General features: G+C 40.9%; 1 protein-coding gene across 2 annotated transcripts in view; it reads left to right on the forward strand.

Annotated features, from left to right (window-relative positions):
- Nucleotides 1–18706, forward strand: part of LOC109399232 (zinc finger protein 148) — a 34043-nt gene extending 15337 nt beyond the window's left edge. Inside the window, exons 2-7 of one of the 2 annotated variants that reach the window (XM_029870695.2) lie at nucleotides 2275–2338; nucleotides 2725–2830; nucleotides 3009–3208; nucleotides 3286–3362; nucleotides 16771–16939; nucleotides 17004–18706. In XM_029870695.2, the coding sequence (XP_029726555.2) occupies nucleotides 2275–2338; nucleotides 2725–2830; nucleotides 3009–3208; nucleotides 3286–3362; nucleotides 16771–16939; nucleotides 17004–18185 (1798 nt within the window). In that variant the 3' untranslated portion in view covers nucleotides 18186–18706. Of the gene's footprint in view, nucleotides 1–2274; nucleotides 2339–2724; nucleotides 2831–3008; nucleotides 3209–3285; nucleotides 3363–16770; nucleotides 16940–17000 lie in introns of both variants that reach the window. The other variant, XM_029870694.2, reaches the window with a different exon arrangement.
- Nucleotides 18707–18759: the final 53 nt, after the last annotated feature.

Consider the following 18759-nt stretch of genomic DNA (forward strand, 5'->3'; position numbering starts at 1 on the left):
AGTACTGTTCCTTTTAATTCCACTAAGAATTTCCATCCTTTGACAGATACGTATTTCGACCTAAACTGTGAGGTCGTCTTCAGTGTCTTGTACTGAGTCGAGTCAAGAAGACACTGAAGACGACCTTAGAGTAAAGTGGGGCAAAAGTTCGAGTGGGGCAAGAGTTTCTTTTGAAGTTTTTGAGCTTAATTCAAACTACATCTTTCGGGTGTCAAAATTGTTCGAAGCCTTTTTGAAAAAGAATCTTTCACTCCAAAAATTATGAAAATTGATCAATATTTCGAAAAGTTATGACAAAATGTTGGTTTTTGATCAAAAAATTGTAATATCCGATGGTCCTTCCAACGCATGCAATGGAATTGTAATGAAATCGAATTCGATATTTTATTTTGGGGCGTAACTAGGTATATTTTGAAGATGCTTTAGCATGTATAACTTTTTGCAAAAAAGATTAGGAAATCATATTTTATACATAGTGGGGCAAAAGTTCGAATTGTGGGGCAAGAGTTCGAGTCATCTGGCAACTTTAGGTAAAACCATGAAATTCTGCAAAATGTACATATTATCTCTAAAAATGATGAAATCAGTGAGAAAATTCGATCAAAGTCGAAAAAAAAATGTTTTTTTATCTGAATTTGCCGGAAAACTACAAATTTTTGGAGAAGTAAATTTCACCCTGATTTGGGTAAAATCCAGATCGAACTTTAAAGTGTATTCCAGTTTCAACATCAAATATTAATTGGTTTTAGGTATTCCAATTACCAAAGTGTCGAAATAGTGTGCTACGGTTAGCGAAATACCACAAACACTAGATTCGAACTTTTGCCCCAGTGGTGGGGCAAGAGTTCGAATTAGACACACACATACAAAAAGTGTTGTAACTCAAAATTGAAAAGACATTTGGCGTAACTTTGTTTAGCAAAATTTTAGCTCACGGATGGTAGAATCACCACACGGTATTCATTTATTTGTGTCTGCTTAGATTCCTTGGAAAAAATTGAATTTTCAACTAGGGTCGAACTTTTGCCCCACCTTACTCTACAGTTGAGGTCGAAATACGTATCTATCAAAGGATGCAAATTCTTAGTGGAACTAAAAGGAACAGTACTTAACCCGGTTTTATTTTTACTTAGAATAGGGTGTTTACTACATTGGAACCACTAAAATTTTGTGGACAATTCCAGGATTTTTAGAGTCAATCTTATAGATAGTTTTCATTGGAAAGTTTTTAATTGGATGAATTTGCTAGGTATTTTTTGATCATGTTATTTAAGTTTTGTAATTCCATTGAACATTGTTTGTCTTGATGCATTTTTATTGTCAAAATCCAACGTAGCTGTAACTTTTGTAATAGTGATCACCGAACTTTTTCAACGGATCGAGGTGTTTCCTGTTTTATGTAGGAGAGATTTTGAAAACTTATACAACCGATGTTTATTACGTTTCCTGTCAAACTGAATAAACTATTCAGAATAACTGATATATAGGATGGAACGAACTCACCAGTTTAACAATTAATACGTGCATCGAACTCTTTTTTTGCGCGAATTAGAGATTTATGAGCTTACAAAACAAATGAAGAAATGATACTTCAAAATGTTAATAGTCGATTTGCCATGATCCCCATAGTTCCATTCAAACTGTCAAATCAGTAACTTTCGTCACTTTGGTATACTTAAGCACTTAAGCCACTTTGCAAATAACAGTGGGGGCATTTTTTCATACGCTCCCCGCCAGCCATATAATAATGAGCTGCTATAAAGTCACCATACCACACCGTGGAAAAATATTGGTGGAGAAAGTAGTATAAATATACATCGGAGATTTGTATTTTGGGAATGATAACCCACGTACCTAAATGCTTCCATCGTGTTAAACACTCCAACATGCGGGTGGAGGAATGGCAAAGCATATTTTTTCCTCGAATGGACCATCTTATGAGTGTAGCCGTCGGCCCCTTTTCAATAACACCATATTCCGGCTTGTTGAGGATATATTAACCCACTTTACTCCCGTAATCGTAGTTCTAACCAATCCCCTTATAACGCCCTTGCCCTTGTAGTGAGTGATGATGATAGCCGTGGCCTCTAAGTTTTTCTGACCTTGACAGATAATTTATTCTAATAGCCGATACGCCTAAAAAAGCTCCTAAATTGCTAGTTAGCCCTCGCTCTTTTTAACGTTTTGCTCCTTTTGTTTCATACAAAATTGATTCAAAGAAAAAACTCCGTTTTCCGATTTTTATTTTTTTTTCTTATTCCATTCAAAATGTAGTAATTATGAAAACAATACTCTAAACGAAGAAGGAGAGTCATCGCATGCTACTATCACAATCGAGGTACACACAATTGCAAAATACTAGATTGTATTAGTTAGTGAAAGTGACAACAAAAACGATAGAAACACTAATACAAGACTTATGTTTATATGCAACACCCCCTCTTTATTCTCACACTCATTCATAACAGATCAGGAAAACTTTAACACGATTTAGGAACAAGATTAGAAACCAATAGGAGAATACTATAGTTTGAAAACAGATTCGCCACACCCCCTACATCCACATCATTCTGTAAGCTCCCCTTTAGAGATGAACTTTCTTGCATACTGTTCAAACCAGTATGTACGTAGAAATTTAGAGTTATAAACAAAAAAAGGTAGACTTTTGCTGAGGCTACACAAAGTTTGCACCTTCCAGCTAACTACAGAGATTTTTCGTTCCAGGGACCTGATAATCAAGTACTGGCACGATATCGGTGCAACTATGGCAGTTGCAATCGCAGCTACAGCACGGTTGGCAACCTACGAACTCACATGAAAACCCATCGAGGTTAGTATGGCAGTCTCTATTGTTCCATGATCTTGATTTTTACAAGCAAGCGTGACCAACTTCTCTATTACATGTCTGAACACAGTAACACTATCTAATTGTTGGGGTATTTCTAAACAAAAAATTTCACAGTGTATTTGAATGTGCAGAGACTAAATAGTGTATTTCAAACCACCAGGTGAATACAAGTTCAAATGCACAGAGGATGGATGCACGAAGGCATTTCTGACTTCGTACAGTCAGAAAATTCACATACGGGTCCACACGAAAATCAAACCGTATGTCTGTGCTGAGTCGAGCTGTAAGAAGGCGTTTAACACCCGGTATCGGCTGAGGGCCCATGAGCGGTTGCACAATGGGGAAACGTTCAACTGTGAGGTATGTAATACGAGAGAGATCAATTAGTGTCAGTTCTGAGTTTCTGAATATTTATCCCGTATTTCTTTCCAATTCAGATCTGTTCGAAATTTTTCACAACTTTGAGTGATCTCAAGAAGCACTCGCGGGTACATACTCAGGAGAGGCCTTACAAGTAAGTACGATACAAGGTTTATTTACTCTGACGTTCGGTCAAGCCCGGATTAAGGATTGTGAGGGCCCGGGGCCGAAGCAGATTGTGGAGGCCCCTCGAAGGTACAAATGGGATGAGCAATTTTTTTTCTTTGTTTTTGAACAGTACTTGAGAAAAATGAAAAATAAAATTGAAGTTAAGCAAGCAAAAAAGGTTTTTGTGGGGCCCGGGGCAGACGTATACGCATTTCAACCTCAACTGTAAGGTCGTCTTCAGTGTTGGTTGTGTCGTTCTGGCCAAAGTCTACACAGCAAAAAATAAATGCAACCCGCCCGATGTATCTCATTCCGATGTACTAAATAATAAATGTAATCACGATTCCTATGTGTGATTACATCGTTTTGATGTAATATCTTTTGTTCTTATGTGTACATCGTCCTATGTAATATTTATGCAACCGACGAATTGATCGGGTTGCAGCAGTTCTGATGTAATATTACACAACAGTTTTTTCTGTGTACGGTTCTTACAATTTTCGAAAATTTTGAATGGAAGAAAGTCTACGAGTCTCATAGTCTACGGTCTCATAGTTTATGGACAGTGGCTTATTGAAACAAGAGAAGCATTTTATCAATGTGTAACTCTCACACATTGGGCAAATCAGTCTGCAGACTATTTCGATTTTAATGCGACAACACAAAAAAGTGTGAGATCACTTTGCACAAATTTAGTGTCGTCTGGAAAAAAGGCTACAATGAGTGATTTTGGTGTGGAACGATTTGAGCGTGTAGCTTGGCCGTATTACACCTTCTGAAGGGTCATATTGAACATTACTGCTGCTTCTAATTTGAGCCATGTTCAGCTATTTCACCATTAAATTCTTCGGGATTGCCCCAGAAGTTCTTCCCTGGATAGCTTCAGGAACTCATTCCGGGGTTCCGGGATGGAACTGCTTCCAAAATTCTTGCAGGGATTCTTTCAGGACTCTTCCAGAAGTTCGTTCAGAGATTTCTTCAGGAATTTCTTTACGAATTCTGAAATTCATCTTGGAAATCCGTTCGGTAAATCTCCAAAAACTTCTTCCGGTATACTTCCAAGAACTTCTTCCGAGATTTCTCCAAGAACTCTACCTGGGATTCTTTCATTAACTACTTCCGGGATAACTTCAGGAATTTCTGCCGGGATTCCTCTAAGAACCTTCTCCGAGACTCCACTAGAAACTTCTTCTGGGATTGCTCCGGAAACTTCTTCCGATATTCTTTCAGGAATGCTTTTGCGATATATTCATGAAGTCCTCCAAAAATTTCTCAATACTTTTCCAAGAACTTCTTCCGGGATTCCCCAGGAGCTCTTTACAGGATTCTTTTTTAAACTTCTTCAGGGGGTTGCTTCAAAAACTTCTTCCGGGTTCCTCCGGAAACTCCTTCTGGGATTAATTAGGAAAATCGTTCCGAAATTCCTCCAGGAAGCTCTTCCGATAATTCTTCAGGAACTTCTTCCAGGATTCTTGCAGTAGCTTCTTTTGGAATTCATCCGGAAACTCCATCCGAAATTTACTAAGAACTTCTTCCGGGGATCTTCTAAGAACTTCTTATGTGGATTCCTACTAAGATTGTTCCGGGAATCACTTCCGGAATTCTTTCAGAAACCGTGAGGTACAGATTGTGTATCAAAATCTGTATCTTGTCAGTTAAATCTATTTTTGCGGCAAGTGGAGCTCTTGATAATCGTAGCCCGACACCAAGGAGCTAGACACGTATCATCAGGATGAGTAAGTATATATTAATATATTTAAGGTACAAACCTTCGTCCGGCAATTCTCCAAGAACTTCCAAGCTTTCTCAAAGAACTCATCCTGGAATTCTTTCAGGACTCCTTCCGAGATTCCTTCAGGAATTCCTCCTGGGATTCCCCAAGGACCTTCTCCGGGACTTATCCAAGAATTTCTTCCGGGATTCTTTCAGGAGCTGCTTCCGGGATTTATTCATGAACTCCTTTCTCAGTTCCTGCAGGAATTCCTACTGTGATGATTTCACTTATTTCCACCTTCCTTAATTTCTTTTTTTACTTCACCAATTCAACTTTTATTTTATTCCTTTTATTTCTTTATATAATTCAACAAAATTTCTCCGAGCTACTTCACTCAAACCTCCGATCTATCCTGATTCCCACTCCACCCTAACTCTTCTCCTCTGTTCGCCTCGATCTACCCAGGGGTTCTCACTACCACGACGCGAGGTCCACTACAACGGCCCCCCTCAGCAAACACAGTGACGATCGCGATCCGATTGGGTTTGCTCATCCTGTTCTCCCATTTGACCACGGAATGGCTTGAGTAAGCTGATATGGAAAAATCCTCGTTCCTTTCCATTCTTCGGGTTCTTCAGCACAAACACATCCGGTCGTAGAACTTTAGTGACCACAAACGGTCCCTCGTAGACGAAAAAAAACTTTCGGGTTACTGCATCGATTGCTGAGGATGATGGGTTCGCTTTCACCAACACATAGTCTCCTGGATTAAAAAAAACTCTTTGTCGTCTGGCATCCTTATTACGTTTCTCGGCCGCCAGCGTCAAGTGTGTATGAACTTGCCCCCAATCAACCTCTACGGGTCCGTCCGAAGGTTGGCGTAGAAAATCCTGCACTGCATCTCGTGGTCTCCGTCCTAGTTGAATCTCGATGGGTGCGAGTCCGGTGGACTCATGAACCGCCCCGTTGATCCATTCTGCAAATTTCGGCAGCATTGTTGACCAAGCTTTATGATTATGCTGGCAATAAGTTCGGCAAAGTCGGGAGAGCTCTCGCATGGTCCTTTCTACTGGATTAGCCTGCGGATGTCTTATCGATGTGTGTATGAGGCGTATGCCCAACTTCTCCATTGATTGTAGCCAGTGACTGGACGTAAATTGGCTACCTTGGTCACATAATACAGCCGATGGTATTCCGTACGTATTGAAATGGGTTTCCATTCGACGGTACAAAACTTTCGCAGTTGGTGTTTTAATAGCATATAAAGTGACAAACTTCGAAAATACGTCGATAATCACTAGTACATGACGAACTCCAGCTACTCCGGGTGGGAGTGGTCCGAATAGGTCGATAGATAACATTTCATTAACTGCATTGGGCAGAATGCTTCTTGTCGTCCCCGAAAGAGTCATATTAGCTGGCTTAGCCAACTGACAGACAACGCAATGACGGACACAATCCTTGGTTTGTTTCCTCATTCCCTTCCAGAATACGGAACGTTTCATTCGACTGTAAGTTTTGTTCACTCCGAAATGTCCCAGGTGATCGTGGAAATATTTCAGTACCGCTTCTGTAGCTGCTGCGGGTATTAAAAGCCTCCAACCGTTCACGTGCTTGACGAATAGTAGTCCTTTTTCTCGGCGGTAGGTACACATCCGTCCATCGCGTAGGTCTCCTTCCTCCATATCCCTGAACTGCTGCAACAAAATGTCCGCCTCCTGCGCATTGCCCAACTGCTTCAATACGAATCTGAGTTGCTGTTCTTCCGATGTGAGCTTCGCTAACGTAAGGAGTGTGCTTCTGTCCCCGAACTCCAATTGACCTTCTGGGTGGCGAGAAAGCACGTCGGCCCAAGTGTTATCACTACCTTTGCAATGCACGATTTCAAAATCAAACTGTTGCAAAAACAAAATCCATCTAGTGAGCCTGGCATTTAACAGACGACACTTTTTCAAGAAGATCAGGGCTCGATGGTCTGTGATGATCACGAACCGATTTCCCAACAAATATTGACGCCATTTGGTGACCGCCCACACTATGGCCAAAGCTTCAATTTCCGTTGCCGTGTAGTTGATCTCCGCAGGTCTTAGAATCCGGCTAGCGTAACTGACTACCCGAATTTGATTGCTTTCATCATGTTGAAACAGAACCGCTCCGACGCCGGAATAGGAACTGTCCGTTTGCAAATTGAACGGCTTTCCCGAGAGCGGATACTTCAGCATTGTGTGTTCCAGGAAAAGTTTCTTCAATGTTTCGAATGCAGCAGTTTGTCCTTCTTCCCATTTCCAGCTGACATCTTTTTTTAAAAGATCATAAAGTGGCTTAGCGGTTGAAGCGAAACTGGGTACAAAGCGAGAAACATAACTGACCAAGCCCAAAAAACTTTTCAGGTCCCGTTCGTCCTTCGGTCGAGGGAAGTTCGTTATTGCTGATACTTTGTTAGGGTCGACGGTTACTCCATCCTGCCCTACAATATGGCCAAGGAAAGTGACTTCGGACTTTGCAAATATTGATTTGGTTGCGCTGATGGTCATTTTTGCTTCTCTCAACCTAGTCAGAACCTTTCTCAAATGCTGCAAATGTTCTAGAAAGGTGGCTGAACTTATCAAGATATCGTCCAAGTATTTTTCAATGAACTCTAGAACTTCTGGTCCAAGTACTACATCCATGGCACGGTTGAAACTAGCCGCTGATGTACAAAGTCCGAAGGGTAGGACGTTGTAAACATAAGTACGGGAATCGAACATGAAACCAGTATACTGGCGATGATCTGTTTTAATGGGAATTTGCCAATATGAAGCGGTAAGATCGATTGTCGAAAAATAACGAGCCCCTTCGAACTTTTGCAGAATCCGTTGAACTTCCGGGGGCTTCTCGTTATCCTTAACCAACACCCTATTGAGGCGGCGCGCATCAAGACAGGTTCGTACTTCTCCATTCTTTTTCGGGGTGACCACCAGGGGATTCACATACTGTGTAGGGGCTCGGGATATAATGCCCCAGTCCTCCATCTGTCGAATCTGTGCCGCCACTTTATCCATGTAGTAGTATGGAATAGGGTACTGCTTCATGTTGAATGGAGCATCATCAGTTAAAAAAATCCCATGTTCGTATAGAGATGTACGCCCAGGTATATCCGAGAATACATCTTGGAATTCAGCGAGCAATGCCATCAGGCTTTCCTTTTCTGCTTCGGTCAAGTAGTCATACTGCATGCGATTTTGGTCCTGCTCGTGGACCGCTTTCAACTCTCCAACCTGTGCTTCACTCTCCATCCCTTGCTTCTGTCCGGAAAATTTCACTAAGATCTCCTCGTTTTCCGAACGTAACAGAATATCCTTAGTCTGATGGCGAATATGGGCTCCCGTTTCGTGTAAGAACATTTCTCCCAAAATAAGGTCACAATATAGATCCTTTACTATGACTAGTACCAGGTCGAACGACAGCGTTTGTATTTGCCCGGTGACATAGATCTGCGCTGAGATTTTGCTACTTTTCTTTCCGACTGCTCCCCGAACCGATGTTTTCGTAACGGGGAATTCTTCCACCTCTACCCCTGCCGCGATGAGTTGGTCGAAAAGATGCTGCGAGATACAGTTGATTTCACTACCCGTATCGATAAGGCCCAAAACAGTCACGTTTCCAATCTGGACTTCTACCTTCGGCGATGGTCGGTAAGGGATTTCTTTCATCTCTCCATCTCGTTCGTCATCCGCTAGTAACTCATCTGATCCTACAAAAACGCTCGCCGCTGTACGAAAGTTTGCACCTTCATCTCGAACTACCTCTTCTTCTCCGAAGTCTACTATGGCGGTTCGCACTTCCCGGGTATTCTGTCTTCCGTTATTGCTGTTAGATGCTGCACTGTTGTATCGCGGTGAGTTCGACTGTTCATCTGATCGGTTCCGCCAAGTGTTCTGTAAAGGTCGATTCTGCATCACACTCCTGCCTCCACTGTACTGATCTTCAGTTTGCAAGAGCGAATGGGCACTTGCAATGTCCACACAAGTATGCAGCAGATAAGATACATTGCGAGGGAAGTGTTTACTTAGCTGTATCACTAAATCCCGTTCCGGAGGTGCCTGAGGGCCCATATAGCCGAGGCGGTAAACGCACGGGTATTCAGCATGACCATGCTGAGGGCGACGGGTTCGATTCCCGGTCGGTCCAGGATCTTTTCGTAGAGGAAATTTCCTTGACTTCCTTGGGCATAGAGTATCTTCGTGCCTGCCACACGATATACACATGCAAAATGGTCATTGGCAGAGGAAGCTCTCGGTTAAAAACTGTGGAAGTGCTCATAGAACACTAAGCTGAGAAGCAGGCTTTGTCCCAGTGAGGACGATACGCCAAGCAGAAGAAGAAGAAGGTGCCTGATCCAGATACCTTGCTTTTGTCACCAACGTTAGGAAGTATTCCGTCATCTTCAGACCAGATCGAAAATCATATGCTCCATGCATGAGTTCATCCCGAACAAGTCGTTGGGCGCGTTGTCCCCAGTACTGCTCTCTGAAGTATTGTTGAAATTTTCCGTAGTCTGCCAACAGGTATCCGAATCCCCGTGACCAGGTTCTTGCTTCACCTTCCAAGCACGACAACGCCATTTGTAGTCGTTCTGCAGCTTGTAATCCGAGATTATCACAGTAGATGTGGAGTTCTTGCAGAAATTCAACTGGATGACACTCATCGAAATTTCCGTTGAATTTTGGTTTTAGCAGACTATTTACCGCCATATTTCGGCTGATTGCTGGTACCGAAGCCCCAACTGATCCGTAGCCTACACTGTTCCAGCCCGGCAATCCTGACCCCGTCGGAATACCGGTGTTTCCCGGCCAAGCCGAAGTGTTACATCCCATAGGCATTCTCGCAGGTCCCAGGTTTCCTGCCATCATTCCTGGCGCCATGGTTGCCGGGAGTCCCTCTGCCAGGAATCCGCTGAGCTGAACGTTTTGGATGTCCGACAGCCGCCGACCCAGTGACTGTACTGCCGTTGCTAGTTGTTGAATCGATTGCAATACTGCAGGATCCGTCTGTACTGGGGTGTTTTCATTGTGTGCACCTCCGCTTTCTCCGACATTCGCTCTTTCTCCATCCCCGCCAGTGTTTCGTCCTTGTTGATTTACTCCATCACTATTTTCGTTTGGTTGCGTTTGACTCCCTTGCGATGCTTGCGATATTTCCAGCGGTATCTCCTGAACTGCGCTGGCTTGATACGCATTGCTGGCCTGATCACCGTCCGCTTGCGTAGTGCTTCCAGCCAATAGGTTACGGTAATCCGCTCGAGCTGGCATTGGTGGCCTCAAAAATCCTGGTTCCACATCCTGAGGCAGGAACGGAGGTGGTATTACCGATTCCCGTAGTGTAGAATTACGTTCGTTCATCGGAAAATTCCCTTGCATGTTGTTGTATGCCCAAGGCGGGATGCCGCTGATGTTGAAGTTAGGATTTGGAAACATTCCGATGATCCACGGGTCCCCTGCAAACCACAGACCAAGGTAGATCCAACGACGATTTTTATGAATATAGGAACGCTACTAACCTTTCCTGGCTTTCACGTAAGCCTTGTATTTACAAATTTTGCTCCCCAATTGTCCAAAATTGTCTGCTCTGATTTATTTATAAAAATTTCACTTTTTGTTTTGTTTTGCTCTTCCTGTTTGTCTTTTACAGTTCTGTGTCACACTGACAATCGCAGTCACTGCTCATCCCTCATAACATCTCACTTGAATACTTCTCACGTCTCACAATCTCATTTCTGCCCAGGTTATGTCTATGATCGCACATGTAGCCACTTCTCGTAATTTTAAGGTTTTAAGGCACAGTTTTTTCTGTTCATCGCGTTTTCAAACCGTTTTTGTTTTCTTGCACTTAAAATCCGTTATGCAATCATTATATTTTCCAACACTTTCTATCAAAGCCTCAATGTTTGATTTCAAAGTCGATCCGTCTCCCAACGAATCATCTCGCCGGAGCCTCCAACTGTGATGATTTCACTTATTTCCACCTTCCTTAATTTCTTTTTTTACTTCACCAATTCAACTTTTATTTTATTCCTTTTATTTCTTTATATAATTCAACAAAATTTCTCCGAGCTACTTCACTCAAACCTCCGATCTATCCTGATTCCCACTCCACCCTAACTCTTCTCCTCTGTTCGCCTCGATCTACCCAGGGGTTCTCACTACCACGACGCGAGGTCCACTACACTACCTGGATTCCATTGGGAACTCCATTTAGGATCCCTCGAGGAACCCCTTCCGGAAATCCTTCAAAAACTTCTCCCGGTGTTTTTGCAAGAACTTCTTCCGGAATTGCCGCAGAAACTCATTTTGGTATTCTTTCATAATTACTTCTGAAATTGCTTCAAAACCTCCTTCCGGGTCCTCCGGGAATTCCTTCTGGGATTTCTTCGAAAACTCGTTCCGAAATTTCATCGGAAACTTCTACCGTGCGAGCACCATATTATAGACAGCTCCATATTCTGAACAGTCGGTTAACGCAAAATAGATTTTCCTTTTATGAAGCATATATTGAATCGAGAGTTGAGGTGTTAATTTTAATAAGCCCCTCTATTATAAAATCGTTACAAAACATATCGTTTTTGACTGAACTGCGAACGTAGAAAATGTGTTTGTACATAGTAAGTAACACTATGTGTTCAGAAATAGGACCACGGCTTCTTATGGTGTCCATAATTAGGAACACGTCGTCCACAAACAAAAATACGTCTAGATCAGAGACTGGAAGTTATTATGAGATTTAATTTATTTTATACATTTAGCTAAACAACAAACACATTTGATGGTTATGAAGCATTATCTCTAGCAACAAGAACTTTCATTTATTTTAGTGTTTGTTGTGAGATTCCCTTAACCGTTCAGAATATGGGTACCGCACGGTACCACAATTCTTACGGTAACTCCTTCCGAGATTTCGCCAGAAACGCTCTAATCTAAAATTGCTCCAAGAACTTCTTCCGGGAATTTTGCAGGAACTTCTTATAGAAACTCCTTTTGAGATTCCTCCAGGATTTTTTTCGGAGACACACATTTAACACTGGGAGCCTGGGAAATTCATTAGACCTCTGGAAAAATCTAGAAAAAAACGCAAGAGAAGTCACTGGCGAAAATCTGAAGGGATTCCTGGGAACGAAATCCTTAAAAAATCCTGAAGAAAGCCCGATAGTAATTTCTATAGAAACCTTTAAAGGAGCTCCCGCATGAATACCTTGAATGATTTCTAAAGAAATCCCAATTGAAATGTCTGCAGAAAGCCGTAGTGAGGAATTCATGGAGTGATTCGTAAAACAATCATTGGAAGAATTCATATTGCAATTTATTGATTTTGAATTCAAGGTTAAATTCCTGGAAAATTCACGGAAGAATTTCTGAAAAAAGTTTAAGGAGAATAAATGAAGCAACCTATTCCTAGAGAAATACCAGCAGAAATCTCTTGAAAATTGTTTCATAAGTTCCAGGAGAATTCTAAAAAAGATCTGGAGGAATTCAGAAGAAATCACAAGAAAAATTCCTGAAGCAATACCAAAAAGCAATAAGATATTTTTGTAGGAATCCCAAGAGGAACCCGCGGGAAATCCTCATACAGAAACCTGTAGAGGAATTATGGAAAAATCCACAGAGGAATTCCTGTAAAAATTGTTTAAGTAATTTCTGCAGAATTAACTAAAGGCATCCATAGAGGTTTTTTTAAAAGAAATCCAGGGTTCCCTGGAGAAATCCCTGTATCCTAAGAGGAAAAAGTTTAATAGAGTTTTCTTCCAAAAGCGTTAGCTCCACAAGCTGTTATACAGCTACTTTTGTTAGTAGGGTAATTCTAGGAGAAACTATTGGAAAAATCCCTACAGAAATTTCCGCATACATTCTTAGAAGATTTCCTGTAGAAATTCCTGGAAAAAGTCCTGCAGGAATATCAGCAAGAGATTAGGCGCTGTCCATAAACTACGTAGACTCAATTTTGGCAATCTCAAACCCCCCCTCCCCCCTCGTAGACTTTCGTCCATACAAAATTTTCGAAATTTGTAAGGAGCGTAGACTTTGGCCAGACCCCCCCGTCCCCCCCTCAGAGTCTACGTAGTTTATGGACAGCCCCTTATACAGTAATCCCAGCAGGATTGCCTGAAGATATCCCAAGTAAAACTTCTGAGGAATTCCACGGGGTCATGTCAGTCGATCCTGAGCGACCATTTCAAAAATATCTGAAACTTTGCCCAGTTTTTCAATTTCATCTAAATCGCCATTTTTCGATATTAAACCTTCATATTCTCTCACGACTAACTTTTCAAAAGGGTGTATGCGAAAATAGTTCAAAAATATTCTAAAAGCTGTACAGCAAAAACGGATTGTTCGATTGTAATGAATTTTTCAGCAAAGTTAGATAACTAAATGATGATTCCTTAGAAAATATACACTGTAAAAAATTTATTTTTTTACTTTAAAAAGATATGATCTTTGTCACAAAAACTAAAATATCTCAAAACCCTATCTTTTTACCAACGTCAATTTTTTAGGGGAAATGGCCCATTATATCAGCTATCTACCATAAAATTTTGGTGATGGTAAACTGATAAACAAAAAAGTTATGACATTTCAAACACTTCACAATTTCAACATTTAGTAACAAAAAAAAAATTTTTTTCTGTGTAAATTATTTCGAGAATTATATTTTGATGCTGATTTTATTGTAAAAGCTACCGCCTGAATTAAACAAGTTGTTTTCATGATATTTTTGTTTGATTATTCATAATTACTATTTGAAACTTAGACGCGATCCAGTCTTGTGATCAAAAATACGCGTATACGTCTAGTTTATCTGCAAAAAAAAAAATACCTCTTAGAGAACATACTTTATGATCGGAAGAATGCGAGTAACTTCAACAACAACAAATGCATGAGAGGTACATACCACAGACAAACAGACGAAACGCCTAGAACAATTTTCGTGAAAATCCATCGCCCATTTCACACTACCACCACCTGGTGGAAATGTTTCACGAAACACTGCGTTGTGCAATATCGTCATCAGAAGGCGCTAGTGTGAAGCGTCAAACGCAAAGAAAAACGATGGGCGCTCTTCTGGCTATGAAAGCCACAACCAAGATTCAAAGTGATCGTTAAAGGCGTGGTCAATGAAAATTTCGTCAGTGTTACGTTTGTTTGTCTGTATACATACCATGACAATGCTCACGAAAAAGCAAAAAAAATACTACCGCTATGGATATTAAAAATTTTATAGTATTTTTTTTCAGCCAAGCAAACAACACCAAACTAGTCAATAAAAACTAATAAGTGATTTTGTTTATTATAATCTAACGAACAACATGAACAGTCGCTTTTCCAAAGGTCTTCAACTCAACGCTCTCTTGTAGACCGTTTGATGAAAAAAAAATGTTCAAAAGCGTTACGAAATCTCACCGAAAGCACCATAGATAAACTGAAAGAGACTGGTTATGCCCAAATGTCCACATTGAATACAAATTTACGCATTCGCACGTCCTGCCGTCTAGACTTTGACAAACGAACCAACTGTATATCATCGGTAAAGCAGAGCGCAGGAAGTTCGAAAACGACAACAACTGAGAAATTGCCAGAGGTGCTAAGTGCAGAGAGTCATGCCACCGTACCATCAGCGACATCTGTTTAAACAATTTAATCACGCCCCTTTTCAATAATGCTTTGAAATATCCTTCAACATCTATACCCATTTCAATATTTTTAACGTTGCAAAACACGCTGAATACCCATCTTGAAGAAGAGGGAAAACAGTTGTCCTCAAATGTAACAGCAAATTAATGAATAAACGACTAATGCGCGGAGGGCGTGATGAAATCGGAACATTACTGTACATATAATATACTCTCTCTCTTCTTGGCGTAACGTCCTCATTGGGACAAAGCCTGCTTCTCAGCTTAGTGTTCTATGAGCACTTCCACAGTTATTAACTGAGAGCTCCCTCTGCCAATGACCATTTTGCATGCGTATATCGTGTGGCAGGCACAAAGATACTCTATGCCCAAGGAAGTCAAGGAAGTTTCCTTTACGAAAAGATCCTGGACCGACCGGGAATCGAACCCGTCACCCTCAGCATGGTCATGCTGAATACCCGTGCGTTTACCGCCTCGGCTATATGGGCCCTATATAATATACATAATACATAATAAAAACAGCTTGTTTTACTCACGCAAGGCCATTAACAATAAAATGAGCATCAAACTGCGATTTCCGGCCGAAATAATTTACACTAAAAAAAATATTACTAAATGTGAAAATTGTGAAATGTTTGAATTGTCATAACTTTTTTGTTTATTAGTTTATCATCACCAAATTTTTATGATCACCAAATTTTTATAATACAATGGACCGTTTTCCCTAAAAAAAATACGTTGGTAAAAAGATAGGGTTTTGAGATATTTGAGTTTTTGTGACAGAAATGATATTTTTTAATGTGAAAAAAGATTTTTTTTCACAGTGTAAATTTTCATAGGAATCACCATTTAGTTATCTAACTTTGCTGAACAATAAAATTAGCATCAAACTGCGATTTCTGACCGAAATAATTTACACAGAAAAAAATATTTACCAAATGTGAAAATTGTGAAATGTTTGAAATGTTATAACTTTTTTGTTTATTAGTTTACCATCACCAAATTTTTATGGTAGATTGCTTATACAATGGACCGTCTTCCCTAAAAAAATTACGTTGGTAAAAAGATAGGGTTTTGAGATATTTGAATTTTTGTGCCAAAAATTATATTTTTTCATGTTAAAAAAGATTTTTTTTCACAGTGTATATTTTCTTAGGAATCACCATTTAGTTATCTAACTTTGCTGAAAAATTCATAGCAATCGAACGTACCGTTTTGGCTGTGCAGATTTTTGAATATTTTTGAACCATTTTCACATACACCCTGTTGAAAAGTTAGTCGTGATTCAAAATAAAAATTTGATATCGAAAAATGGCTATTTAGATGGAACTGAAAAACTGTGCAATGTTTCAGTTCAATAGAAAATCATGATTTAAAAAATTTCCTTAATTTTGATGCTGTTGCTTGGAATCGCTCTTCTGGAACTATTACAGGAGGAACGCCTTGATTTTTTTTTTTGGGAAACACTGCAACTATTTGAAGAGAAATCTCATCCTGAAAGGTTTCAAAATGAGAAAATCTTGATTTGTTCGTTTCATTGTTTATAGTGATTTATATATGACGCCAAGAGACATCAACTGAATTAATATTGATTATATGTGTGGCATATATAGCCGAGGCGGTAAACGCACGGGTATTCAGCATGACCATGCTGAGGGTGACGGGTTCGATTCCCGGTCGGTCCAGGATCTTTTCGTAAAGGAAATTTCCTTGATTTCCTTGGGCATAGAGTATATTCGTGCCTGCCACACGATATACACATGCAAAATGGTCATTGGCAGAGGAAGCTCTCAGTTAATAACTGTGGAAGTGCTCATAGAACACTAAGCTGAGAAGCAGGCTTTGTCCCAGTGAGGACGTTACGCCAAGAAGAAGAAGAAGAAGATATGTGTGGCAATGCTGAGTGAAAAACATTAACTTTACTATTTAAAAAAAAGGCTGACAAAATCGGGTCAACACTGTACATATATCCGAAAATTATTACAATTTTTTACTACAGTTACTCTACCGATTTTACAGATGCAAGGAAGAAAAATGTGGCAAAGCGTTTACCGCTTCTCACCATTTGAAGACTCACATCCGTACTCATTCGGGCGAGCGACCGTTCTCTTGTTCCGTTTCAGAATGTCACAAGGCTTTCAGCACTCCGCACAGTCTCAAATCGCACACCAAAACCCACGAGAAACCTGTAAGTTAATCTACTGTCACTATAATTAATTACGTCAGGTTTGATAAACTTACTATTTCAGAAGAAAAAACTATCCAAATCAGCCAAGAAGCAAAAGAAGTTAGCTCTGGCAATCAACAAACCAGACCAAAGCATAGTTAAGGAAGAGATATTACCTCCATTGGAGGATCCACTTGACCCAATCCCACTGGAACAGTCGCTGGTAGCGCCTGACCTGGACCCAGAACCGCACGTGCAGGAAGAAACCCCCTTCAACCTGGTAGATTTCCACGAATCGAAAGCCTTAGAGATGGCTCTCGCATCGGAAGAGGAATTCAACGCACCCTGGGTGGACATTTCCGTCCTGGAGACGAAACCCCTCGCACTGGATCCGGTCACATCGTCCTGTGTGGCTCTTCCCACCAGCGTTCCGTCGTACGTCGATTTGCCGTTCAACGTGAACGTAGCAGGCTTTGACGACGCGGAACCCAATGCCAGTGGTGAATTGTTCATGGACGGCGCCTACTACGATCCGAACTTGATAGAGGAAAACGCCCGCAAGGAAATCGACGAGGCAATCCAGATAAGCGAACTCAATGTTGCCCAGCAGGAACAACTGGGTGGAGGTCCGGATACAACGGATAACATTTTGAACGAGTTGTTCATGGAAGGGTTCTTGCCTTCGGGGACGGAGCAACAACCGCAGGATAATAACAACAATAATACTTTAGAGCCACCAAAAACCTTGAAGGACATTACGGCTGAAGCAGATATCTGCCGATGTGTCAACTGCCAGTGCGATCCTATGCAGGGTTGTCTGGGCGGTTGTGGTCCGGAACGCCCTTGTAGACCCCAGTCCAATACAAATCTTCAACAACAACAGCAGCAGCAACAGCAATTAGTCTCTCTTCCACAACCGGTGCCGAACTACAATCTCTATCAGAATCAACCTCCGTTGGCTTCCACGCAACCCAGTCAGGGAAGAAGCTCAGGTTGTTGCGCTCCCAGAAAGGAACCTCCGGCTCGAGCTTCATGTTGCTCGAAAAAGTCTTCGAACCCCGCAGCGGAACCGATTGGAGACCTTCTGGCCAATTTGCTCGGTCAGCAGCAGACAGGATGTAGTTGTAGTGGGGCAGACGAAGGAGTATCCAAGGGTTGCTGTGTGGTAATATGTTTGAAAACGTTGGAAACTCTCAAGAATGTCCTCACGACCCAGTCGAACTTGATACGATGCCATAGTGCCGCCGCTAGTGCCATTGCTAATTGATCAACTCAACAAACGTACCAAAAGTGCCAAAAATAGTTAGAACGTAACTTATTGTATTTTCCAGTGCCTTCATCAGGTCTTACGCGATCAAAGATTTTGCTTAGTGTTAAACGAATGCTCGGAAGCGTTCATTTTGGTTAGAGCTTATCGTTTGTAAAGTTTATTTTTTTCTTCCGTCGGATGTTGTTAGCAAGCTATGTAACCTTAGGGTCAGCTCTCCCTAAAACGATAGGTAAATTCGTTATCGCTTTTCAAAAGCTTGTGTTTTTGCTGCTTTCGCATTTAAGCGGTCTGCTAGTATGGCCGCCTCAAAACCACATGAAATTTGAACTCTTTACCAAAAAATTTAAGCAATGTTGCGGGTTTACGCTTAATTTATATGGTAGCTAACGCTCCCAATGTGTGATGCTGATTTTTTAGTGAACAGTATAAAAGAACACAAATAGCGTATGATTTGTTTATATTTTAATTTATATTATATGGAAAGATTTCAGGGCAAATAAACTGTTTGTGTATTGTTATCGAGACTTTTAAGCTATGGCTTCGAAAATCTAGAGCACTTGCTCAATTCCAT

This window comes from Aedes albopictus, chromosome 2, assembly GCF_035046485.1.
Source record: "Aedes albopictus strain Foshan chromosome 2, AalbF5, whole genome shotgun sequence".
NCBI classification, from domain to species: Eukaryota; Metazoa; Arthropoda; class Insecta; order Diptera; family Culicidae; genus Aedes; species Aedes albopictus.